Here is a 27,886-nt window from a genome sequence, read left to right as displayed (position 1 = left end):
CTCATTTCAAGACCTGCCATGAAGTAGATCATTCTATGTCCATGTATATATATATATATATATATATATATATATATATGTATATATATAAAAAACCATCAATGGAAAAGAGGGTGGATTACTGTACGGATTACAGCTTGCATAACTGGCTAGAAAGCAAATGATCAGTTAAAAGAAAAAAAAAAGTCAAAATGTTCCTTTTATTTTATTGGAACAATATATAAACACAGAATTCTACCACCATTGCGTCCTACCTGGGTATAGTTCAGTGGCTGCTGTAAGGAAGGCATGATGTGAGAAAGGCCGTCTGTTTTGAGGAGGGTCGACTCCGGGATGATGACAGTCCCGTTCACGCTGACCGCTGTGATTGGTTTCTTGGTGAGATCAGGGGCCAGTTTACCCATGTGAGATTCTGTCCGTCTGTTTTCTGTTGACATTATTTTTTGTTTACCGATTTTCACTGTGGTGGGTTTGCTCAGTGGCAGAGTGCCCAGTCCGTCCCCTTTGCCGAGATTGGCACCTGGCACGTTGTAGATGACTGCATTGTTGCTGCAGCCCTCTATTGTCTGTTCTAAGATTGTCTGATTGTTCATTTTGATGCGTTTGAACTTGAAGTTGCTCTCCCCCGGGTGACATCTCTCATTGTGTTCTGTCAGAGTGTCAAACTTCTTTGTGTTGAAGTTACAGACTGCACACAGGTACAGTGGGTTGAGGATGACATTTGGATGGTTGGCATCCACGTGTTCTTTGAAGGTGTTGAGATTCTGCGTGGAGAAGGAACAGTATTTGCACTCGTAGCCTCCCTGCTGTCTACGCTGTGGTTTGGAAGGGTCTGGTGGCTCCGTTGCTGGTTTGTCAGGGGCCACGGGGAGTTCTGAGGCCTTGCCCTTTAGATCCAAGTCCATGGATGGCTCTGCTGGTGTAGGTAGATCTGTTTTCATAGGTGCCTCCTGAATATGGTTCTCTGTTATTGTCTGGCAAAATGAAAAGGCACAAGTCATTAGATATGGAGTTTTCAAATGTGTATTTGGGCACACCTATGCACTGATTTGACCTACTGGTACTGTAAATATATCAAATTAATGTATTCAAGATAAGGATGTGATAAGAATAAATTAAATGACAAATTTACAAAAACTTTATGCACAAAAATCTATGATCAGTTTTCTGTCCCACAAAAGATTTAACTTTGAGTTCATAAATGTAATTCAGTAGTATCCTTCATGTAACAGACATGCAACTTTTGGTCTTTCTGACAGTACCTCCATGTTATGCGATTCCTCTGCCTCATCATCCGGCTCCACCATGGTCTCCTGTGGTCGGATCATACACGGGGTGGAGGCCTTACGTCGACTGGACATGGTGGTGGCAGACCGGGGGTTTGTCCTGGTGGACAGCTGCTCTCACTTGGCGCTTGTGCCTCGCCAGGGATGTGGTAAAGAGGGCTCCTGCCTCGGGATGCAGGACCACTGAGAAAGTACAGTCCAATATGCTGAAAAAGAGACAGGATGACTGCCCGCAGATACAAGTCCAGGTTTTTTTTTTTTTAGGGAGTATTAGATAGCAGTGGACGCTTTCTGGGATCGGCCTCAGCCGCCAAACCGTTTAAAGAACTGAGATAGTGGCTGGAGAGAAAAGGGGCAATGGGAGGTGAAGGTCTGGTTGCAGAGTACTGTAGGCCGGCTCTGCTGACAGTGTCAGCTCCAGCGCTGGCTCACCCTCTTGCACTTCATGACAGGAAGTTGCCTGGATCGGAGATAGGAGAGTATAAGGACTACGCATACAAACATTGAAATACATCCTCATTTTGGTCAGTTTTTTTTTAATTTTACCTATTTGCATACATAGTTTACATAATATTTTTTCGCAAACTATTCCATTTTCAACAAGTGTGCAAACAACACTCGTAAAAGGCACGTTTCTGAATCAGTTTTTCAACATCAATCCTTTTTTTTCTAAAATGAAAAGTGCATTTAAAAAAGGAAAAACCCTACTGGGTGTTACAGCCGGCACCAGAGAGGCTGGTTTAAACGTGTTGTAGAACGCTGTGCGTGGGCAACAACTGATGAGAAGGTAATTGTATGGAACTTAAGGAAGAATACCACAGAAGGACTGAAAAACAACTGCCCTGCTTAATGAGCACTTGTTGTTTCATGCTGGCAGAGTAACGCAAAAGGACAAAACTATAAAATTTTAAAGTGTAGTGAGTCAAATCCCCACAACTTTAGTCAAGCCAATCAAGGCACAACCTCCAATTAGGTGTGATAGAGAACTGACAACACTCCAGTCAATGTGAGGTGTAGATAATCAGCACCAGGCTGAGGACTTTGTTAACGTTTATCAAAACACAAATTCATCGGTTTCAGCCCCTAAAATTTGAACATTTTTCCACAAAGTTGTTTCACCATAATCAATGTTAAATCATATTACATTTAGAACTTATGCAGACCTGCGAACACCAGACAGTCGTCTATCATTGGGGATTCATCTCCGTGGTTTGATACCTTGGCTGATATGCAAATTTATGCAGCTGACAGGTCTGCTGCTGTCTGAGTAAGACAAGTTGTCCTGAGAAATACCGACGAGTCATTCATCAGGTTGTGCATCAAAGTGCGAACAGAAAGACAACTAGAGATAAATCAGCTTCAGACACAAAACATTTAAAACCCTCGAGTGGCTTTATTGTTTTCTCTTTTTTTGGAAATTACACTTTATCAAGAAGGAGCATTAATAAAAAAATAAATAAAAAATGGAAGGACACTCCAAGGAAACTTTCCTGAGGTAATATTGGAGGCTAATGAGTGACGACGAAGAGAAGAGGCTTATCTGACTGAAAAAGTCAATTGATATTCTGGAGGTCTCGTGCAGAAGCTTCTAACACTCATACGAGTACAAATAAAATGAGTCAGTGCAGCGGTGGTGGTGCTCCTCTGTCAGGACGTAATGAGGTTCCACAAAACCAAGTAAGCACAGAGGAGAAGCCCTCTTCCAAATCAAAACCCCACGAACACATCACAACTTCAATATTTCAGCAAATCGGATCGAAAGGGATCCAGCGTTACCAAATGAAGATGATAAGCCAAGTAGCTGAAGGGTGTGACTCAAGGTTTTGGAGGCGCATTGTTATAACATAACAAGTGATACACTTTTAATCTGGACCTCTCCAACAGCAACATGGATCAACTGACGCTGTAGCCTTTCAGAGCTCGAATACCGTCATCCACGAGTCGACTCATTGTCCCGAGTTATCTCAACTCCTTGAACAACCCACTGAGGCATCATTAGAATGAAGCACCATTACCATGGCGTTGCCATAGCAACAGTGGACATGGAGCTGTAGTAAAGTGGCAGCTACATCCATGTCACTGACAGAGGCTGTACATTCAGGCATCATCCAACTGGATGTGGGAATGTGTTTGGTCTCTTTTAAAAGGCAGAAAAAAACTAATCCATGTATGGGGTTGGAAAGAATATACAGAGGTGTTATCAGGATGCGTTGGGAAGTTCCACTGGAAGATCAGGTACCACCAAAGAGAGGCCTCCGTGTTCCAGAATAGTCACAGAAAAGTACTCGGCACATTGCAGAAAAAGTCACAACCTTCTTGATTCTTCTGCCTACTTTGCCTGAGGATGCTGTACAGATTTAGAGCCAGGAACTATGCTGTGAATATGATGGAAAGAATTGCATATTCAGTGGCCTTGAAAATGTTGTGAAAATCTGGTAGAAAATAAATAAATAAAAGAATGCCTCTGTCAGCTGCATGGCAAATGCCACCTAACACGACCTCCTGAACTTCAGCTGCCTCACTGGTCACACAGCCTCAACACTTGTTTAAAGTGGTGGTATGTGAGGCGTAACGCCACTGAGAAGAGAAATCGCCGGGCTGAAGCTGGATTCTTACCTCCAACTGATGTGTATCCACACAAGCAGAGCAAAAAACGATGAGCTAATCTTTTATGCAGCATCTAAAGATGCAGCAACTGCAGCAATCAGTCGGTGTCATCAAATCGTGGCTCACAAAAGCTCCTAAAAACTTTGCTCAGAGGGTAACATCAAATGCTGGTTTGCATTATAAAAAAGTGCCTGCTGAGTCATTGAGATACATGGATGCACATAAAGCAGCTGCTGCAACATGTCAGCTATTGAGCCGAGTCTGACTCAGATAAAATGGAAACTTGTTTCACAATGTAAACACAAACAGCCTGGTTGGTTTGAGTGGTCGCGGTCTAAGGTGTGTGCCTACCATCTCAAACAGAGAGAAAACAGTACACCAACAGACTTTTCTTCTCTCAACATTTCAGTGGTTGATGGGACTACTGCCCTAATGGCTTGGCGGGCAACTGGGGAGCACTCGCAGAAGGTATGTGTAATCAATAATCAAAAGAATAACAAGCCGATAATAAACAGTCATTACAACTTTAGGTCAATTTTAGAAAGAGGCTTCCAGGGAACCCATTTTAATAATAATAATAATAATAATAATAATAATAATAATAATAATAATAAAGGGGGAATAATAATCCTTAAAATATAGCTGCAAGCAGCAATGTGGGGGTCCTAGCAGAATGGCACAATAGGGAAGGCTTGGGCCGCTCAGGAAGGCGTCGTGAGTCCATGCACCAAGTTAGGCATCGATATATCAATGCATCGCAGAGATACGGCCAAATGTCCCATTTGCGCGTCGGAATGGAGTTTGATTGGCTGCCGCGGTTACACGGAAGCTAAATAAAAAAATCCACATGATAACTTATGTGCGGCTTGGTCTGAAGATTCTATGTGCCAAGTCTCGTGGAGATTGGACAATCTTAGTGGCCTGAAATGCGTTTTGAAGGTTTTTGATTAAATTCAAAATGGCGGACAATCCAAGATGGCGCAAATGACGTCATTAAGCGTGTTGACCTCGTCCTTATCCAGGGATTCTACTGGTACCTCATTTGTGAAATGTGGACCAAGGGGTCCAAAGATATGAGCAAAAATGCATTTTTGCTACATATAGCGCCACCTATAGGCCGAACGTCACCAAACTTCTTGGTCCTCTTACCTTAGCAGTCTTGAGTCTGTGTTATAAGTTTGACGTCATGATATCAAATGGTTGCCAAGATATGACCTCACTTCCGGTTTGGGGGCGTCAACCTCGAGTTTGATTGGCTTTTATGGAAAAATGGAAGCCTAATTAAAAATTCCACACGATAACTTTTGTGCGGCTTGGTCTTAAGAGTCTATGTGCCAAGTCTCGTGATAATTGGACAATCACTGTGACCTGAAATGCTTTTTTAAGCTTTTTGATAAAATTCAAAATGGCGGAAAATCTAAGTATACGCAAATTGACGTCATAGGGTGCATTGGACTCGTCATGATCCAAGGATTCCAACGATGCCTCATTTGTGAAATTTGGACCAAGTAGTCCAAAGTTATTAGGCTGAATGCACTTTGAACTTTGGCGTGTTGGTGGCGCTAGAGAGTAAGCTCTTGGGGCATGAAAATTCTTGATATTGGCTTTGGCACTTAGCTGATTACGTGTGCCAAATTTCACAACTTTTTACCATAGCGTTCATGGGGCTGCCATAGACTTCAATTGCAGCAGAAACGGATTAATAAATATAGCTGCAAGCAGCAATGTGGGGGTCCTAGCAGAATGGCACAATAGGGAAGGCTTGGGCTGCTCAGGAAGGCGTCGTGAGTCCATGCACCAAGTTTGGCATCGATACACCAATGCATCGCAGAGATACGGCCAAATGTCCCATTTGCGCGTCGGCATGGAGTTTGATTGGCTGCCGCGGTTACACGGAAGTTAAATAAAAAAATCCACCTAATAACTTATGTGCGGCTTGGTCTGAAGACTCTATGTGCCAAGTCTCGTGGAGATTGGACAATCTTAGTGGCCTGAAATGCGTTTTGAAGGTTTTTGATTAAATTCAAAATGGCGGACAATCCAAGATGGCGCAAATGACGTCATTAAGTGTGTTGACCTCGTCCTTATCCAGGGATTCTACTGGTACCTCATTTGTGAAATGTGGACCAAGGGGTCCAAAGATATGAGCAAAAATGCATTTTTGCTACATATAGCGCCACCTATAGGCCGAACGTCACCAAACTTATTGGACCTCTTACCTTAGCAGTCTTGAGTCTGTGTGATAAGTTTGATGTCATAACATCAAATGGTTGCCAAGATATGGCCTCACTTCCGGTTTGGGGGCGTCTACCTCGAGTTTGATTGGCTTTTATGGAAAAATGGAAGCCTAATTAAAAATTCCCTTGGATAACTTTTGTGCGGCTTGGTCTTAAGAGTCTATGTGCCAAGTTTCGTGTAAATTGGACAATCTCTGTGACCTGAAATGCTTTTTTAAGCTTTTTGATAAAATTCAAAATGGCGGAAAATCTAGGTATACGCAAATTGACGTCGTAGGGTGCGTTGGACTCGTCATGATCCAAGGATTCCAACGATGCCTCATTTGTGAAATTTGGACCAAGTAGTCCAAAGTTATTAGGCTTAATGCACTTTGAACTTTGACGTGTTGGTGGCGCTAGAGAGTAAGCTCTTGGGGCATGAAAATTCTTGACTTTGGTTTTGGCACTTGGCTGATTAGGTGTGCCAAATTTCACAACTTTTTACCATAGCGTTCATGGGGCTGCCATAGACTTCAATTGCAGCGGAAACGGATTAATAATAATAATAATAATAATAATAATAGGAAAAGCTACTAACTCAATGGGTTCCTGCAGCTTCGCTGCTAGGACCCCCAATAATAGGAAAAGCTACTAACTCAATGGGTTCCTGCAGCTTCGCTGCTAGGACCCCCAATGATAAGAATGTCCTTGAAAGAAAAACTCTTCTGGATATATTTGGATATAAATATCTCAGACTGGTGATCAACTGCCTGAGCTGTCCCAATGTTCTCTACCTTTTGAAAACCAAAAATTGTAATTAATTGTGGACTTATGTTCTTAAACTCGAGCTCTGTTCATGACCCAGGTCGAACTGTCAGACTCCCACCTGTTCCATTAGTGTGTCTAACCTCACCAGACAGTGTGTGTACAGCGAGCTCTGTGCAGGAGCCACAAACTCCCTACTGTCTGGATGCTCATTAAACTTGTATGAATACTCTGCCTGGCAGCCACTTGCCAGTCTGTGCTTTCCTGTTGTTTGGCCGCCTGGTGCATTGTAATAGCGGTCCCTTCTTTCTGAAAATGCAAGAAGGCAGCGAATACATTTATCAGCCCTGGAACTAATAAGTTTAAGCTGTACACTGGCCATAACGGAGAGAACAGTGGCGATCAATACAAATCCTGCGTTCCACTGAGCTGGTCTAATATACAAAGACAGACCGATGAGCCGATACGTCAGAAACATAATGGGACTGTTGGAAGGACGTGCATCCAAACAGCAGTGAGAAGTGAATGACACAGAACAGATGAGTCAGACAGAAGCACACTCAACTCTGCTCCTATTTCTGGGTGCCATGAATGTAATCTCAATGTGCGGCAGGGCATGCGAGTGTCTCAAATTGCACATACAAAAAACTGAATTTTGGGAAAGCAGCGAGGCCCTCCGCAGCAGGCAGATGGGATCAGAGCTCATCAATACCTAGGATTCTGGCAAGATCTGTAATGACTGACATTTATCATGTTGCGATTATTTTCTAAGACCATTGATAAGGATGACTATGATAATGGTTGTAAATGTACCTCAGAGATTGAGGGAAAAGGCTGCAAGCAAAGCAGGAATTTCACGAGGGCCACGAGGGCCATGGCCCTCGTGCCCTCCCACTTTGGCCTTGTGCCCTTGAAAATTATATCTGCCATAAGGCCACAGTGGCCTTGATGCCCTCTCTGTCTGACTAAGTTTTGCGGTTTAGCAGTCTGCCTCTTTTCTGACACGGCTTCAATGATCAATGAGCATCTGGTGGAGAAAAAAAAAAATCAGCGGTGCGCTTGATTCGAGCCTGGATTTACACCGCTGATGACAGTTGACATCAGTCTATCTCCGCCCACCCCCTCACGCGTCCGTGTGCGTAGCCAGCTGATTCTCCGCTCAAGAAAAGGCTGAGGTGAGGTAAGGTTTTGTGATGATCCTGTTTGCCTTAAGTTTTTCATTTGTCCAGCTTTAAGTGTAATTTTATGGATAACATTACTATTTCTTGCTCGTATGGTAATACATAATTACAATATTTTGAAGTGTTTTTGTTACTACTTGGATAAGTTACATTGCAGTTGTGTTCTTTTATTTTTATCTAGTGCTAGGCAGTTAGCTAACAACTAGGCAGTTAGCGCTGTGTTGTTAGCTGTCAAAGACCTCTGTGCAGACTAGGTTTGTTTGCTGCTCGTTTATATGATATAAACTCTAAATTAACACCCGCCAACACGCCAAATGCGGGTGAAAGTTATTTTTGGCGTGTATTAAAAAAAACTCACTAGCCGGCTTGGCCGATGATAAATGAGGAACTTTACCATCTATTTCGCGGGACGCGCGAGCGCAGTTTCTATGGGAACGCATCCGCCGAGGCTGCCGTACTAGGGGAGTGGGTCACTCTTGGTTTGGAAATACGATAGACGCCGGTGTTCAGCCGATTTCTCCTACTTGTCGAGAATTACTACTTTGTGCATGCGCCAAGCCGATTTTCTAAGTTTCATTTTCACGCCCATAATGTTTTGCTACCCTGCGTCTGAATATTTTCTCTTTTGGAAGACATGCAAAGTAATAAAACACTTATCAGTTGCAGTTAGCTAACTTGCAGTTAGCTTATCATGCACAAATGGGGTGTCATTCACCATTTGATTTTTGTATTTGGGACACTTCTGTCTTTATTTAGGTGACTCTGCTCCATCATTGTAAATGAATGCATTGGGTTATTGGTACAAATACAGACGCAAACACTAACAAAATGTGGCGATGGTTGGGACAGCCGGCCGTGAAGAGAAAAGACATGCCTGCCAAAGGAGGGGAGGAGGATGATATTTTGAATATATTGAATCTGGCATGGTGACAGTTTGCGCACACGCCGGCCACACTTTGTGAGAAAAGGGAAAAATGGAACTGATTTAGATGGATCCTAAGACAGTTCAGAGAGCTCGGACGATGTTTAAGCATTTCACAGTATCCATAATTCCATAATTAGTCTCTGCACATAGTTTTGTGTTTAATTTTGTGCATTATCTGCACTAAAACATGGTTAGAAAGTTGTTAAATATTTCCATTTTTGTAGATTCAGGGTTCACATGAATATAGGTCAGTTTTAAAGTTATTTTTTTATGTACAAAAAATGTGACCCTGAATAGTCTGTGAGGGTTGAGGAGTAATGAAATGTTAGATTAAGTTTTGTATGTACATAAGTTTAATTATTGTAATTATTTTAATTGGATGTACATTCCCAATTTCACTGTAAAATGAATTTAAAGCTTTAGTTAATAAATTGATCAAATGAATTCAGTGGGTCTCATCTGTCTGTGGCTAGTGGATATAAATGATATCGCCCCATTTTCAAAACGCAATCAAAATACCCATTCACATGTCTTGTGGCATGCCTAAACTGTCCACAAAAAAAATACATTACACCCACTGGCCAGAACTAGCTTAGTTAGCTTAGCATAGCAACTGCCATTCACTTACATTGTAAGTGACGTCCTTTCAACGTAGGCCCACTACCACCGTCTCACAGTGAGCCAAACATGTCTGTGCTATAAGAATCCTGTGTAGTTTTAATAAAAAAATTGTTTAATTGCAATTTGGTGTCCATTAAATGCTTAATAAGTATATATAAAAGTATTGTAAATGCATATACAATCGTAGTCACTTCATATCATATGTTAAATCATTGTTTTAATTTATGGCCTTGGTGCCCTGGCTTTTGGCCTTTGTGCCCTTAAAAAATTGACAACTCAAAAGGCCAAGTGGCCTTGCCCCTAAAATGACGAAATTCCAGGCCTGGCTGCAAGATAACTTTTTCAAGGTTAAGTAAATGTTACATAATACAGCGAGGCCGATTAGTCTTTTATGAGGCCATGCGGCCAACACCACAGCTCTATCCTGGACGAATAGACCGAATAACTGGTAGAACGTTGGTTGAGGTCATTGTTGTTGGTGTAAGAATGAGGCTGGAGAAAGTATTGTAATGGCATAGCTAACTGAATGCCAGATTTAGCAGGCATGCGGTCACAAACACAAAGGCATATGAATGGCAACCTCTCTGGCTCCCGCCACTTGAAGCCATGCATGAAGTACAAAGCAGGCGGTCACACCGCAGCTCCAAAATGACAAGCATTGGGTGAGAAAGCAGCACAGAACACAAGCTGCATCCACTCTGGCCCTTTCACTTGGTTCAAGTGAAAGCAAAGCTATGTGGTCTGATTTTTTTTAAAATCCCGATAACATATTACACAGAGGGAGTTCACACTCTGCTCTGTGGCTTTGCAGGGCGTGTTCCTCCATCTCCGTCTTGTTTCGAGTGCGTTTTCCCTCCTGACTGCGTGATCCACAAGTCAGCCACTGCAGTGAGGAGGACAATGTGTGCGTGGAACTTGTGTGGGTGAGAATGAGAAGCACCACCGCAACTAATACAACGTGTCCCAGCAGGAGGGAGATGGAGGCAGAATTTTGGACTGTTGCAGAATTAATTTAAATCTCATCACGCCACTCCTCTGGACCAAAGCAAAGTGCTGCACTGTGTAGGTTCTGCATAGCAACAGAGCAGTGCTACTTCTGCTGGCCTGGTATGAAGACTCAATGTGAATCAATGACAAAAACGGTCCTTTCACCACCAGAGATCAACCTACGTTATATTTCTTTATATTTACAGCCATGGGCAAAAAAACAAAACAGGACAGACAATTTATTTTCTAGAGTTGTTCATATCAGGACATGAAAAACAGTTTGACCAGCTCTGACCAGGTCTTAAACAGGGTTAATGCAACACATGACATTCTACACCGTGGCATTATTTAACAAAAACTAAATAACCTCTTAATGCTTCCATAGCAATTAAGATGGCAAGCAGCAGCCAGGGACCACCAATCAAACGCACTTGATGAACTGGTAATCAGCAAGTGTGAGCAGCAACTTGCAGTGATTCTACTGATGTTGCTGCCCACCAATCTGAGAAAGGCCATAAGCTAATTTCCAAACCGTTCGGAGTCCATCATACACAGTGAAAAAGATTTTTCACAAGTGGAAAACATTCAACATGGTTGCTGATCTTCCCAGGAGATGATGTCTCAGCAAGTTCACCCCAAGGTCAGAGTGTGCAAAGCTCAGAGAAACTGCAAAAGGAACTCTACAGCACTCAGTTAGCATGTTAAATGTTAAAGTTCATTACAGTACAACTAGAAAAAGACTGAACAAGTATGGCTTGTTTGGGATGGTTAGTACCGTAGAAGAACGCCTCTACTCTGAAAATAGAGCACAGCAGCATGGCATATGTTTACAGAGTTGCAACTGTACAAACCACAAGAGTTCTGGAACAATGTTCTTTGAACAGTCGATACCTATGACAAGTTAAAGAGTTTCCATTGTGGTCAAACTAAAAGGAATATTATTTCTAAGATTTCTTCTGTAATTTAAGATCCATTTTTTCTCATTGTAGAGTTCCACTAGGGAACCTTGAGTATAACCTAGCATTTTTGTGGATGTCGCTTTCACACACCACCCACCTAAACGCTGCAGACCAAGTGCACATGGTATCCCCAGTGGCAGTGGCCTCCTCCAAGAGAACAACTCGCTCTGCCACAGTGCAAAAACTGCTCAGAAAAAGCCTGACACATGAGACAGAGCCCGAGGCACTGATCTGGCCTCCAACCTCTCAGGTCCCAATCTCATCAAGCAACTGTGGGATGCACAGGAACAAGCCCACCCCAGTGCCAGAGACCACAAGACACAACCCGTGGTCCTGGGCCCATGTCCCCATGGGTTAGAGCTGCTTTGCAAGGAGGGCAGGGACATACACAAATGGGCACATGTTTATTTCTCAATATAACAGAACATAAAGGAGAACATTTTGTCACATCAGTAAGACAAAAGGGGATAACTGCAGCATGACACAGGAATCTGCTTTTGTGCCAAGTTGCCAAAGTTTCAACTGGAACTTTTGGAAAATAAGCCTGATCATCACTGCTGTGGCCTTATTCAGGTGGCCTATTTACTGTATACTGCGGACATTCTGCACCGCTTTTGATCAAGAATCAAATTTTTTTCCATTTAATGCAGTTAGCATAACGCTGAACACACACACACACCTCTCCCTCAATGCCAGACCGGTCTCCTCACCGAACACGCTGCCGCGTCGGCATACACACAAAGAGCAAGCTATAAAAATATCTTAGTGTCACCTACTCTGTGGCTGATGCTTACGTTGCAATGGCAACTCTGTAACCAACAGAAAGCGTGCAAGTGCGTGCTTCCGCCTAAGGGCAGAAAACTCACAGAGGTCGGTCAGCGCCACGACAGAAGTGATGCTTGAAATCCCGCTCAACTTTAACTTTCCTCAAATGTAAGAAAAACATCAAGGCGGACAAAAAACAATGTTTTTATTCAATCAGGGGCCTCGATGAGATTGGGCTCCACTTTTCAATGTAAGCCAGCGTACATTAACATAGATACATATCATCTGAGACAGCCTTTGTGAGGATTTCCTAAACAATCACTCAGCAGTTTGCTCTGGACTCAAAGCAAGCCAATTTATAAACATAAGAGTCTAACCACAGTGGACTTGGGCTCTGTTTTCTGAAGCCAACTAACATAATGCCGTGCGGCACCTAAAGCTGTGTCACATCGGCTATTTCCTGTAGCCGATGTGACACACTCACACAAGGCCAGTGTGTCAGTGGGCATCATTTGATGCAGCGGCTGAAGGACTGAAAGGAAATTCCTCTGTTACAAATAAAGCAATATTGGTCTAAATGACTCTTCTTGAACATTTTCATGTAGCTTCAACTAGAATGCCCCCCACCCTTGACTTGGTTTTGCGGTGGTCATCCCATTCTTGCTCCACACTCCCACTCCTCTTCAAGCCCCCCCCCCTCTCTCTTCCCCATAACCTTTTACAAAGCCAACCAGCCACACTGACACGCTGATACTCTCTCAATAATCGCAACCGCACCATTTTTAGGAGCTTAAATAATTTAAAATGCTTCTTTATATGTATAATTAAATGCCACTTCTTAGTTACTGTAAGTGGAGTCAGGGAATTATCTTGTGCCCTTTTAATCTGGAAAATATCACACTGTACAGCAATGGGATGTCATGTTTCTATACTGTAGGCTTTTCAAGTGTCTCCAGGTAAGTTCGGCTTGAAGAACACTTTGTGTTTTCCATGTGCTTCGGCCACCATTCGGTTCTCCTGCGCGGCTGGATTTCCCAACCGTCAATCTCGGCCTACCCTGCAGTGGGTGTGGCTTGTGAATTGTCTCCAGCCTTTCCTCATTGGTCTCAGGCTGGCAGGAGGGGTGTATCTGAGCCATCCACTGGCTGACGTGTTGCAGTGCAGAAGGCCTTCCAGTAAGCTCTCCTTATCCCCCCCTAAACTTGAAATTCGGAGGCCAGAGAAGGATGGGAGTGTGGAGGCCCTGCCTACGCGCATGCTCAGGCATGAATAAACTACATGTCACACACATACTGAGTGCATACATGCGCATGAAACTAGTTTAAACTTTTATGTTCTTATTGTTGAGTGCAGTTTTTCTTTAGTGGACAGCAAAAGTTGTACAACGCTGAGGTGTCCGGGTGAAACAAGCCTACTGGCCGCTGGACGATGCACACTGGGTAGTTTAATACATACTTACAAATGCAGAAGCACACCACTGTGCAATTCCTTGCACCCGCACACTTAAATAATGATAAATGCAGCAATGAAGCAGTGAGATCTTTAATAAAATACAGTGATCCCACTGCTGATGAGGTGACTGGGTGCAGTGTGAGCATCCTTTCTCCAACACACACACACACACACATCTTGCAGTAGCTATGCTAGGTCATCTCCTGTTTCTCATTCACACACTCAGACATTCTGCCTGTAGTGTCTCCTTTCTTTTCTTTGTCACTGGAACTCTGTCTCACCTTTAGTTCAGTTTGAAATTCCAACATTTTAAATACCACAGGTGTATACTCAGTTCTCTCTGGTTTTGTTGCCCCCCAGACACACACACACACAAAATAAAATTTGAAGGGAACGAGATGGCCACACCATATCAAGTAGCCTACACCAGAAGAGACAGGAATGAGCTTAAGAGACTCATAAAGCAATCGTACGCAAAAACGCTGTGACTTTATTCTGTGTTTTACCTGGAAACGTTGCTGCCCTGAGGGAAGGTTTCCAGGAATCAAACTGAGTCTTGAGCTAGCGGCTCACAGCCATTTAGGGTGAAAATCGACACCAACACGGATAATTGCTTTCCCAGGTGAAGGTGCAGTATTTGGTTTTTAATGTTTTCACTTCTGTTTTCACATGAAGAGTCATTCAATTGTCTGTTCTCCATCTCTCTCATACATCACACCTACTCTCTTTCACAGCTCCCTCTCGTCTGTCCTTCTGTGACTCCTCTTCTCTGCCTCTCCAATTCTCTCCATCTCGCTCTCCTGCTCAGCCCCACCTACAGGTGATGAGCTCATCTCTGTGGTTGCCTTAGTCACCTAACAACACGTCTAAGAAGCCGGAGAAGAGAACCCAAAACACTGAAACAAAGCCCTGTGTAGATTCTGGTGATGTCATCACAGAGCCCAGCTGAGCACGACAGGCAGTGATGACAACAACCTCCGTCCTCCAACACGTGATGACTCACTCCAGTGTTCCACCAAGAGAATGGACAGCCATTATACAGCTTGGGACTGGATGTGGAAATGTGGTGTGCGTTCAGGAAATGGTGGATGTTCCTGATGAATATGAGAAACAACAATGTGCTGAAACCCACAACCGGTCAGCTAGCACAACACTAAAAATAAGTCACACACAGCTCAGAGTTTTTTGTGGTAATGCCTTAAAGAGTGAATAGAAACGTGGCTGTAGATAGATAGATAGATAGATACTTTATTAATCCAGAGGGGGTATGTTTTGCCCTAATATACTGCTACAAAATTAACCACTGGTCCACAGGCCAATTAACAACATCTAGGATCTGAGCAAAACCCTGAGAGTGAAATGACACCTTTAACACATGCAATGCCCAAATAATTTACACCCCTCGTGCCAAGCTGTTCCATAACATTAAGAGCAGGACAGGTGTTATAAATCAAACTGGACTAAACTCTGCACATATCTGATTTTTTTTAAATGAGCCTTAATTTATTTACCTACACAAAAAGTAACTGCATTTCTATAATCTAAATAGTTATTTTTCTAGCCTTGTTGACCAGTAAATGCACTTTTCTCTACAAGCCTTGTTTATCCATTCACACACACACACACACACACACACACACACACACACACACACACACACACACACACACACACTCTAACCTCATATCACACACTCACAGCTAAAGAATAGATCTGAGGCAATGTGGGATTCGGCGTTTGGATCAAGGACACCTCGATGTGTGGAATTGGCAAACCAGGGATCAAACAACCGTCCTCCCGACTGGAAGACAAACACTGTACCTCCTGAATCACAGCCGTATCCAAACAGCACAGAAGCCATCCTAAATTATGTAAATTTGATTTGATAATGACAAAGTAATGCATGTATCAAAAATAATGTGGTCATCAATAAATGTATTCAAACTACAGCAAAATGGTCATAAAACGGTGGTGCACCTCAGCCCTGATAACAGGTGGGCATTTTCTATTGATTTTGTTTTATTTATTCTTATTTCTTTTGAGAACAAAATGTGTTGAATATGATATTATTTGGCATTATTCCAATCTTACTTTGTAGCACTGAGCGTACAGCTTTTACCGCACTGCTTACCGTCTCACTTTGAAGGAGCCGATCAAAGTACCACTAATGTGGCCCCACTTCACTCAAACGGGGCCAAAACGGAGAACAGATACAACATTGGCAGCGCGCACGTCAAACATGACTCATTTCCTTCGTTTACAAAGAAGAAAAGACAAAAACCGAACAGCTCAGGAAAACGTGTTTGACCGTCGACGCACAGCTCCGGATCACTTTCAGAAAGCAACTTTGCAGGTATGACTGACACGTGCAAGCAGTGTCCCACTGCGGGACAACTGGTGACAGTCAGACGTCACGCGGCACCCAATTCCCCGTCAGTCTACACCAATAATCTTGACTGATTGACTTATTTTGATGTCATGCTGGATGCTTACGAAACACGTGGCACTATTTTACCACCGCAACGCACAACTCTGGCTCCGCGTTGCATTCACAGCTTGCGTTTGGACCGTCTGAAGAAACCTGTCCAAACAGAACAATCCTTGTGTTTCCTTTGAATTTCGCCGTTATAATCCGACACCAATTCTTGGTGCTCTGTGATCCAAATAAAATGTGACGGACTAAGTCCTGTTCATTTCCACCATCCGACTACAGTAAACGAATAGATGCCTGTAGGAGCAAACAGAGTAGATTACTTCGCAGCTGGATGTTTTGGCTGTGACATTCTTAGATGGCACAGTTCTATGAGAAACACTGCGTGGTTAGGCAAAGCGGGGAGAAACTGACACTTAAACAAGGGAAGATTTATTTTCTTTGCCTTCTTCAAAAAGCAACAACAGCCAACTGTCTTACTGTTAACACGGCAAATATTTTTCAAGCTGCAGTTCTTTTCTCTATACTCACTGTGCAACAAGGTAGGTTGGTGACATCTGTGCATTTTTCTAATCCCTTGAACAAATACAGAGAACAACGAATAAAAACAGACCTAATCTTGCATCTGTCAAACTGTAAAAATAGTAATATGGTCCCACGTGCCGGACTCTGGACAACGACAGGGATCTTAAATCGTCACCCCACCCCCATCCATCACTTCTTTCTAGCAAACTGGCTTATTAGAGTCAACATCTTAGTTATGCAAAACCATCAATAATTCATAATTTGATTTTATTCATTTTAATTTTTTTTTGCCAGTACAGAAATGGCATTTGTTACATGCTAATAATAGGACACATCAGCTGAGTGTTTCTGCAGAGAGAGAGAAAAAAAAGAAAAGAAGCTTGGCTACACAACTGTCGGCGTGCGATTTAAAACGGGGCCGCGTGCTTTTCATCAACAGAGGCAGCAGGTGTAGGCTTTGATTGTTCAGCCACCTATAAAAGTGATCTGAGTGACAGCCCAAATTACAGAACACCATCTCTGATTTGGGAGATCACAAGCAGAAAACATGTGAAGAGCAAACACGAGCCCAATTTCCCTTCACAAGGAAAGAGCAAGAGCAAGAGTTCAGGCCTAAGCGAACGGAGCCCAAGTTTATACCCCGAGGAATTGCTGGTAACGGGCCTGACAGGAGGGTTAACTGCGCTCTGATCAAAATCACTTTGAATCTTTTGCAGGGGGGAGGTTGATCAGAGAATGTAGAAACATGGAACATCAGATCAAAACGCTGTTGAGAAAATGCCATCTCACGGACAAGATCCACTGACAACAGCTGGATGAGAGCTTTACTTTGAGATGCAACATACACAACAGAATTCAATTAAACCCCCTCCAAAACCCTTACTGTGCCAATATACATGCCAGACAAATTGGCATCCCTGTCACTTATTTGGATTCTGAAAAGAAAAAAAACTAAATACTAGCCTGATGCTACCACTTCCTCTTCACATTTTTAATTTGTATTCAGAGCTGAGGACTTGTTCAAATCCTAATACATTTAATGCCGTGGAAATAAAAAACCAAGCTGACAGCCCACATGTTTCTAAAAAAACAACAACATATATAAATATATCATACATAGCTAATTTGGTAGGGTTTAGAGAGAATGCTCCGTGGTCCTGATGATGGCATGCCATGACCTTCTTATTGGAGGGTTACTGAGCTTACAGTGAGTCAGAAGAAATGCTGTGGCGCACTCAGGCAACAACAAACCTATGACACAAGCTTTGTTTGTGAGCTTTTGTTATGGAGAATGTCAGAATGAACAGTGGTGTTTGAAGTGGGCAACATTTCAAGAGCAAGCTGAACATTTATTTTATTTTTTCTCCAAAACTACCATTGGAAAGTGAGCTGTCTGTTTAAGTACACAATTCTCTGTAGTAACTCCACTGGCGTGATGTTATGTGGTCCCAGAACAACTACGACTTCAGAGTGTGTCACGGAGTGCACTGAGGACACACTTCGCCCTGGCTGCAGCCGCCGGCTCTCCTGGAGCACATGCAGCCTTACTCCTTACACTTTAAGGGCGCTTGGTTTTTAATCACCAAAGTTGCCAATAATGATAACAATAACACACGAAGAAGAACCACGCCTGACTTTCACAGCCCTCTGCAATGTGCGGACTAATGCTACAGCACCGTCTGCATGCAGTAAGAACCGTGGTTTGGGAGGGGAGGAGGCATCACCAGGGGTAACGTTACGCCTACATCGCAGAGTCCCTCAAATCAAAGTCAATGAACAACGTCGGACTCCAAAAGTTGCACTCAAACATCCGTACGGCGGAATGAGAGCGGCAGCTTGAGCCGCGGTGCGCACTTTAACGGCCGTTCCCACCGGCCAGCCCGAGATGTGACAGAGGGGCGCAGAAAAACACTCTCCCCAAATGTTCCCCCTCTCGCCATCGACGTAACAACATGTCGGCAAAGACGGCCATGTTTTGCTGGTTATGTCGACACGGGGAGGAGGAAAAGTAGACACGATGTTTCTCCTCTGTGCCTCCTCTCGCCACCCGTCTCAACGGATCAAAGTGAAACTTACACTCGGGCACGAAAACGTCCAATTAACAACTTGGCGGACACACGGTCTCCGTACGCAGGTGGAAACGGCGGGGCAGGCAAAGTTCATGCGGCGAGACAAGTTAAAATATTTATACAGAGGCGTGTGGGTGTTTGGGAGCCACGCGAAGGCAGAGCAAGCCGCGAGAGAGGCACAAACAAACAACTACGCGCAGTCTTAACTTGAGGGACTTTTCGCAGGGGCAGCCGAGGCGAGCGGCGTGAAAAACAGAGGAAGAGTTGATCCATTTCTTACCTGCCCACCGCTTTGGCGCGACGCTCAGGTGGTGCGGCGCAATCCCACGGCTATCGCTAAACCGAGAAACACGCAGGAGGTGTTTTGAACACTCTCGCGGCAGCCCAATAACCGAGGAGACAACAGGCGACGGTGAAGAAAAAAATTGGCGATCACAAGGAGGATCTACGCCAAAAGCCACATGATCGCCGACGTCAGAGTACGTATTTGCATGCCGTACCGAGGAGCCGGTATCCGTCCACAGCGGCTCCATAGTCCTACATCCGCGAAAAGTTTAACGGCAGCATGTGGAAAGTACGACAGTTCTCCGTCCAAACGACAGGAGGACCGCTGTTGTCTCCGTGAAGCATGTGTGCTGCTCTGAAAATGAATGAACTGCGTCTTGTTGCTGTCAAGTTGTCCCCACTGATGCCTGCCTGCCTGCCTCTCAGTTCGGAGCTTATTGAATATGAAAGCATCAGAGGGGGGCGTTTGTTGCCGCCGTGGTCCCGCCCTCCCATCTCTCACCCCGCCCACTCCGGTATCTGTGGCCCGTGAATGCATGTGATGTGAGGTGAGTAGCTGCTGCAGTGCTTTCTCAGCTGGAGGCTGTCCTGCACTTTGCAGCAGGGCAAACCTCACACACCTCTGCCTCTGCTCAAGCTCACAGGGAAACACATTCACTTTTGGATCTACAAAGGTAAGTGTGAGGTCAGCTGGTCAGAGTGTATAGAGATGAAATGGACTTGAGGTGAAAAAAAAAAAGAAAGAAAAACACTGACCTCCTCTGGACCCATTTCAGATTTGCTGACCAAGGCCTGAGCGCCACATACTGATGGATTCATGCAAATTCATCAGGGAACTGATTTGATTGCCCCTGTTTGTCAAAATAGGTAAATGGTCAAAGTGCTAAAGTGTCTCTAAAGTGAGTTGGTTTAGTTTCACAGCAATGACCCTGGAGTTTTCATTGTTTTTGTTTGGATACAGCTCCGGGGCCACTCCTTGCAGCTCAAACACTCACACATTCAATATTTTTCAAAGAGGGAGGGGGTGTAATTGGAAAACTTGTACCATAACCAATTTATCATGTGGAGCAATGTGTTTTTAAATTTTTTTTTATCGTACCGTTGAGTCTGAGAAGCTGTTTCAGTTGTCTTCTCAAAGTACATTTAGCACAACATTTTCAACTGTGAAGCACAAAAAAGTCTCTTGGGGAGTGTATCTAATAAGTTTGTGACATTGGCACTGGGACTTTTTTTTCCCTCCAGGAAACACTAGTCAAGCTCCTTTGAGCTGGATGGATTCTGCTGGTATACAGCAACCTTTAAGACCTACCATATATTCTCAAAAGTATTGAGGTCTGGGCTTTGACATTCAGAGGTTTCCCCTTAATCCACTCAACTGCTTCTTTAGCAGTCCCAATTCTCTAGAAAACTGAAATAAGGTTTTTCATCCTATTTTTCCCGCAACCCATAATTGCTTGAATTCTGAGAAATTTCAAAGCCCTTGCTGATAACACATATCACCACACCATGATGCTGCCAACACCATGCTTAATTGAGGGGGCGACATACTCGGGATAGTGGGTTTTTACCTCAATGGCCACAAAGTTCAGTTTTTGTCTCGTCTGACCAAAGCTCCCTACTTCCACATATTTGGAGAGTTTGTAAAGCCCTTTGACACGCTCAAAAATGTATTTTCCTTTAAGCAATGGCTAGTTTTCTAAGAAGACCATTTGGAGTTTATGAGCCAAAGTGTCCCTTTGCAGAGACGCTTCCGTCTCTGCTGTGGAGCTTTGCAGCTCCTTCGTGGTTACATTTGGCTAATTTGTCACCTTCTCTCTTGGTGAGGTTTCGTGGTCCACCCTCTCTTCGCAGGATTTATTTGGTGCCATATTCTTTCCATTTCCTGATAATGGATTTGATGCTGTTCTGAGGGATATTCAGAGTCTTTTATATTCTTTTGTAACTCAACCCTAATCTGTACGTCCTTCAAACGTTCTCCCTGATCAACATTTGAAGACGTCCTTGGTCGTCTTCGTGCTCCTTGCTTTGAGGCGTTGCAGACTCTGAGGCCTTTCCCATCAGGTGTATACATGCTGAGATCATGTGACACTTTTATTACACGCAGCTGGACTTAAATGAACTTGAGTAGATGTGTGTGTGAAATAAAGCGTCACTAGGTGGTGCCAAATGGCTGCATTATCACACTGACATTGCAGAACCGAACTGATGTATGCCTGTTGGATTGATGAATCAGAGAAGGTAAATCTAATTTTTATCTTTACAACAAAAAATATTAGTTGTTTTTTTTCAATTCAGTCACACTAATTAACTCTAAGTTTGACAGACGGTGTCATGTTTGGTGAAATGGAAGCTTGCTTGCACCTTGAGCAACCTCTCCTCTGCGTTTCACCAGGATTTGTTCACGCATTTGTTGATGTTGCAGACTTGTTGAACAGTATGTAGCTAAAATAACTCACAGTTAAGAGCTCTTTTGAAGTTATTCGACGGAAAACAACGAGAAAAATAGATCCCAAAAGGCAGCGACATTTGATCCAAATCTAGCAGTTATAGTAAACTGTGAAAGCTTCACAAGTGTCAAAACAGCACCTGAGGGGAGATGGAGCTCAAATGATTCACCAACTACTCTAGCTGTTAATAAACAGTAAAATATTTTTCTTATCTGAGGTGCCCCCATGTGAACAGGTGTGCACACATGTTGTAAGAGGTCTTAATATTGGTTTAGATCACAGTTTAACAATGCTGCAGTTCCCGGGAAGTGTTTGTGAATGGAAGTGAATGTGTGTTTTTGCGAGTGTTGTGTCTCAAAGTTGCGTGTTTATTTCCCGGATGAGCAGTTCTGGCTCATTCAGACAGCAGACAGTTGGAATGTAATCAAGAAGCTGTTTTGGTGGAGAAATTCAAAGACCGCTCACCCGGTGGGAGACATCTATCACGTTATCGCTGCAGCCTCAAACTGATTTCTTTTCCCACGTTCAGGTTCAACTGTGACACAGCTGTTCACGCAGCCATGACATCGCAAATGAAGAGGAGGAGAAAGCAAGAGCGGGGAAACCACAGAGAGGAAAAGAAGGATAGAGGAGAAGAAATGAAGGTGGACCTTCACAGCCGGACACCGCTCAATGTATGCCGGCAAAGTAGCTTGCTGTAGTGTCCGAGAGCAAGATGCTAAACAGGATGAAGAGTTAAGGAGTTGGACAGAAGGGCAATGGACAAACCTTCTCTCAGTCTCAGGAGAAAAGAAAAGTGGTTAATTAAGCCTAGAGGTTCTGGAGGTCAGTTAAGTTCATTAGGCTGGTTGATTTAATGAATAGACAGATGTACTGGGGGCTAGTTTTAGAATTTCACTGTGGATGCTGTGCAAAGGAGCAGAGGTTCTTGCACAATTCTGAGTGTTTTTGAATCATCCCATCCCCTTTCATTAAACTGATTAGGGAAAAATCCCAAATCCTGAAAGTCATCACAGGGAGGAAAACAGAATCCCCGCTCTTTTCTCTTTTCCCACTCCTCCTGTTCCTACCTCTCCGCTCTCACTTCTACAGCTTTCTTTTATTTCTAATTATTTTGTTCTTCAGGACAAAACCCAGCATTCATCTAATTGAGCAAGGCAACAGCACAATAGAAAAAAGATTGGCGTCACATTTTTTCCAAAGGCACACAAAAAAGAGGAACACGGCCATCTAACCAGCAATTCATCACCCCATTTCCGTTTCTGTGAAACACTTATCCTTGCGGTTAAGGATAATGTCACTTCACCAAACCAAGATCTGAAAATATTTACCACAATGACATGAATTGGGAGGAGAAATGAAAGTGCTTCCTCTTGTGTGTTTGAAATGTACTTCTTTTGTGAGAGGTCGTCGCTGGCAAGCTGCAGATGTGCGTGGGTTTGTGCACGTCTGTGGGTGCCACCTCCATGTGTTACGGTACAGTTTCTCAGAGGCTGACAGAGCTACCACTGTAATCATCAAATGCCCACATGGTTACAATTAGACCATATGGCTTCTAGTATCAGCAGAAGAAAAATGGAAAGCAGACGGAGAGATAGCAGAGGCTAAAACAAATGAAATCACAGGGGTGTGAGAGAGAGGAGAACAGGGGAAGGAAAAGGAGTTGAGAGAACAGATGAAGACACTGGAGTTGGAGATGAAAATGGTAGAAAACCAGCAGAGAACAAAAGAAAAGAAGGACGAAGGAAGTTGGAGAGCAAAGAGTGTAATGACATTTTATGTAAATCCTCTATTTGTTTTCAGGAGTGGGAAATAATGTTTAGAGATTTGCTCTCTTTAACTAAGAGGCACTGGTGAGGAGTTCCGGTAGCAAGTCGGCCTGATGGCGTTGACCTCTGAAGGAATGGAGCGCAGCACAGTCCAAAACGAAAGAAGAAAACTTTCAAGAAATGTTGCACCATTCACTTCAGTTTATTCTCCTCTGTGGGGGTAAATAATCTGTTCCAGTAGTTTGCTCGCAGACATAAGACAAGGGTCAATGACGTAAATCTATGTTTTGTATAAACCGTAGTTTTGCAACTTGGGGGCGGGGGGGGCCCCACATAGGAGAAGTTTGCCTCAGGTGTTACTGGCAAAGAGCCTTCCTGTCTTTCTAACACCTTATGAACATCGTGAAAGGGTCCATTTAGAACTAAACCATTATCTTGGTTATTATCACACAAGACACACACCCCCCTTCGCTAGGTGAAAGTCCTGTGTGTAGCACATCCACCAACTCCTCATCCCCATGTGAGTTTGCTACACTATGCTGCACCGCTTCATCACTTTTTTATACCACATTGCATTAAAAGTTTTAAAGTACGGCTGTGTGTAGTATTCAGGATTGTTAGTGTCTTGGCTACAGAATTGGAAACATTTCTGATGGTCGAGCTGAAGCTAAAAACTACTGAAAGGCCACCAAAAATGTCCTTTTTTTTCTCCTTCAAAAACAACTTAAACCTCAAAAACTAAAGCAGTTTGAGTGAGAACTATATTGTGGATATTTACAACACGTCACCTCTGCATCAGAAAGTTACTTACTTTGTCACCACAAAGCCTGTGAGCAACAGACTTTTACAATAATAAAATAGATAATAAAACGGGTGGTCTGTGGCGTAGTGGGTTGAGCAGGTGCCCCATGTACAAGAGGCTATAGTCCTCGCTGCAGCTGGCCCCAGTTCGAGTCCCGCACCGGACAGCCCCGTGCTGTGTGTCATTCCCCCTCTCTCTGCCCCCTGCTTCCTGTCTCTCTGAACTTTCCTATCCATTAAAGGCACAAAAGCCCCAAAAATAATTTAAAAATTAAAAAAAAAAAACCTGCGTGGCGCGATAAACTATTTATTGGCGTTAAATAATTTGCGCGTTAACTCGATAATAACGAGTTAACTCACCCAGCCCTGAAAAAAACCCCAAAATGTCCCTTTTACTTTTGACGTCAATCCAGATCTTTGATATTTTTATTCAGCTGTGGTTAAGGTACAGTATTTCAGTATTTCAAAGTTTTTAAAGTTCCAATTTGTTTTCACTAGTTTGTTCGGAAAGACCAAATATAATGTTATGGTTTACTTGCTAATCAGCTCTGAGGCCATAGCACTCTGCTGGCACTGCAAGTCAGGGAGCTTAGATTTATAAATGAATTCATTTATTCCCCGGAACATACTACAGATTAGATAAAGGAGGAAAATAACTAATGAGTATGAGTGTATTGTCTAACGTCGTGGGAAAAAAAAAGAAAGGTTATACCTTCCATTCTACATGACTAGCAATATTTTCAGTCCTTTCAGAAAAACATTCACATTCACAACATTCACCTTCACCAAATGGGCATGAGAAAGTCAGCCTGGGATCTGCAGAAGGAGCTGAAGGACATGACATGGGAGAAGAACAAAGTGTAGCCTTTTTTCATCAGAAATATAAGATAAGCGGTGGAAATGAATGAAGTGATGGAAGGAAAAACGATTGCTCACTGCTCGGTATGACAAGCAGTAGAGGAGAGCAAGAAGATTACAAGGTTAAATGACACGGTAGAAAGTAAGATTAAAAACGGTAACATTAATGATGTGCAGGTGTACATAAAATTTAACACCTCTGATAGAATTTCTGTTAAATTTGTATTGCATTGCTCAAAGACTGCATGGTACCAATCCTCTGTTTGTGGTATATTCAGTGCAGCAGTACAGATAAACCTGACAAAACACTGCTATTGGCTGTACTAGACTAATCATGATGGGTTATTTCTCTGCTGTATATCCACCGTCACTGAGGCTTTGTTTCGTGCTCACAGCTGAGAAATTTCTATGTGCATATCTCTTTCAATTGCACTGGTTTCACTGTGTACATGCCAGGTTTACGTATGCATGATGCACTTTGAGTCTTGGTCTGTAATCAGAGTATACAACACAAACGTCGTGTTAACTGTTGCAATGTGCTGGCTTTTTATGGGGGATATTTCTCCTTTCATTTATTTATATATTGCATTTCAAAGAGCATCTCTTGCCTGTCTTGTTGAAACTTAACATGCATCACGCAGTCCAAATAAGACGGGGATGTAAACAGTGCTGCGGTTGTATCTGGTAAATACACAGCTCAGTGGTATATATGAAGTTTTTATTGCAGGGCTTCGGGGTGAGGCTATAATCTCCTGAAGAACACAACATCCTCACAACATTTCTCTGTCTTGTTTCCCACTATTTTGTGTACATTTCTCATTGAGTCATTCAACGGCCTGCATCTCTCTGTTTTCCCATCCTCTCTGTTACTGTATTTGGAAACCTCAACATTTTTCAGTAACGTCTCAGTTGGTCTTTGTTATCATTTTGTTCCCTGATTACAGATATTTTGATTCCTCTGTACAGTTTCAGCATTGACAGTTTTATTTCAGAGAAGTGAGTGATGCCATTCTGTAGGTGTCATTAAAAATACTGTCTCCAGTGTCACAATGAATGCTGTACCTACTTGATTTATATACATATACAGTATATATATATGTGTGTGTGTGTGTGTGTGTGTAACACACAAGATATAAATCTCAGCTATATGATGACCAAAGCTGTTGTGTCAGGTATGCCAAGATACTAAAAAATCCTTCAGTAAAGCTGAAAAACTTGAATGAAAACAACACAAAAGTCCTGCTTCACTGGCTTGCATCCTTTCCCACCCCTCCCCAGCTGCAACTTTTTCAGTCTCACCTTACCTCACCTCTGTTCCTTCTCATTTCCCTGTCCTTCCTTTCACTCCATTTATTTTTCATCTACACAACAGCATCAGCTGTGGTAACCTCTGCACCAAAAAAGCCAAGTCAGTCTTTAATTTGTGAGCAAAACCCCACAATGATAGACTTTGTGAGATGAAAAGATGTAAACTGTTAAACTGTTCTCTGTTCTCTTTCTCTCTGTTAGAACCCAAACATGAGCCTACCAGCTGGATGTGTTGCGTGTCAAGGAAAGTTAATTAGCCTAAAGTGGCTCAACGACCCTACCGGCTAATGGTGTCCATTTACAGCCAAATGAACCAAAGCCAGCAAGTGAATGATTGGGGGCACTGCTGCGACCACAGCCTGAGCTGGTCAGCTTGAATTGCACTCAGCGCGGAAGCAGGATATATTCCAGTTTAATTCACTCAGATTTACGAGTTTAATTGAATGTCTGACCGTGGCCACGGATGCGGGTTAAACAGCTTCATGGAATAATGGAGAGGAAAAGCAGTGAATAGATATGTTGTCACTGAAGGGGAAAATTGTTTGAACCCTAACAACACCGTTTGATGTCCAGTATGGGATTTGGATTGCTACCCAATTTCATGCTGTTTTCATTTGGTGTTTTATAACAAACGTAGTTTTGACTGGTTGTTTAAGAGGTGGCAGCAAAGCTCAGAGAGATGGACGCACAACACAGTCTCCTGGTAAAATGTGGAATAATCACACATGTTTAATCCGTATGTCCACAGTCATGATTTAGGCTGGTTTTTTTTCACACGACTGAACATTATAACAACCCCATAGGGTAACAGAGTATCATAGCATTTTATTGAATTGTCAGGTTTTGACTGCTGCATCACATTTAATAAGCCACAAATCTGCATTTGGAGGTTGGAGGGGATGGAGTAGGACAACGTGTAGGACAGGTCCTGCTTTGCATTTGTTGCTGTTAGCTTGTTAAATGTTATTTTTTTGACATTCAGAATGGATGACGTTTTGAGGTTCAGGTGTTATTTTGTGTCGGTGGACAGGTTAGGACTCCAGGCAGTCCAGTCTGATACTTGCACCCTTCTCTTCCACAGCCATGTCTTTATAAAATGTGCAGAATGGAGCTTTGAATTGTCTTGTTTAAAAATGAATGGATGTCCATGGAATAGGTGTCATCTATGAGGTTTAATTTAAATTACCTTTGCCAAGGACACTGGAACTCTGTACCATAACATAACTAAATTTTGGACTTGATACTAATAACTGCCAGGATGGCCCTTTATGTCTTTAGCTTGAAGCACAGTGTCTATCTCTTTCAAAAAAGAAAGAATATTGATTGGTCTGACATGATGGTCCATCCCAGATGCCTCAGAGCCTAGGGAAGTCAAGGCTGCCTCTGAACAAGGACAAAGGTAAGGCTTCTTTTTTGACCAGTAAAGTTTTAAGTGGCATTAGTGAATGTAATGTAGTGCTGGATAAAGGTTCTCCATAGAAGTGTCTTGCCCATGTGATTATATCAGCTATTGATGAATGACTGTTCTGGATACAGCATTGTCTGAGGGGTCAAAGATCACAGGTTTTCAACTTAGACTTGTACCCTTTTCCTTTTATATGCACTGAAAGTTTCAGGCCAAAAATGAAG

General features: G+C 43.0%; 1 protein-coding gene across 3 annotated transcripts in view; it reads right to left on the bottom strand.

Annotated features, from left to right (window-relative positions):
• zhx2a (zinc fingers and homeoboxes 2a) overlaps positions 1-19,489 on the bottom strand; it is a 29,581-nt gene extending 10,092 nt beyond the window's left edge. The window contains exons 1-3 of one of the 3 annotated variants that reach the window (XM_075464976.1): positions 19,070-19,489; positions 1,263-1,746; positions 255-974 (exon numbers count right to left, since the gene is read on the bottom strand). In XM_075464976.1, coding sequence (XP_075321091.1) covers positions 255-974; positions 1,263-1,361 — 819 coding nt within the window. In that variant the 5' untranslated portion in view covers positions 1,362-1,746; positions 19,070-19,489. Of the gene's footprint in view, positions 1-254; positions 975-1,262; positions 1,747-2,449; positions 4,012-19,069 lie in introns of those variants that run through there. The other 2 variants (XM_075464977.1, XM_075464978.1) reach the window with 2 other exon arrangements.
• Between the last annotated feature and the right edge of the window lie 8,397 nt (positions 19,490-27,886).

Source organism: Odontesthes bonariensis, chromosome 5 (assembly GCF_027942865.1).
Source record: "Odontesthes bonariensis isolate fOdoBon6 chromosome 5, fOdoBon6.hap1, whole genome shotgun sequence".
NCBI classification, from domain to species: domain Eukaryota; kingdom Metazoa; phylum Chordata; class Actinopteri; order Atheriniformes; family Atherinopsidae; genus Odontesthes; species Odontesthes bonariensis.
The sequence above is the reverse complement of the archived record's forward strand: the minus strand, read 5'-3'. Positions and strand labels throughout refer to the sequence as shown.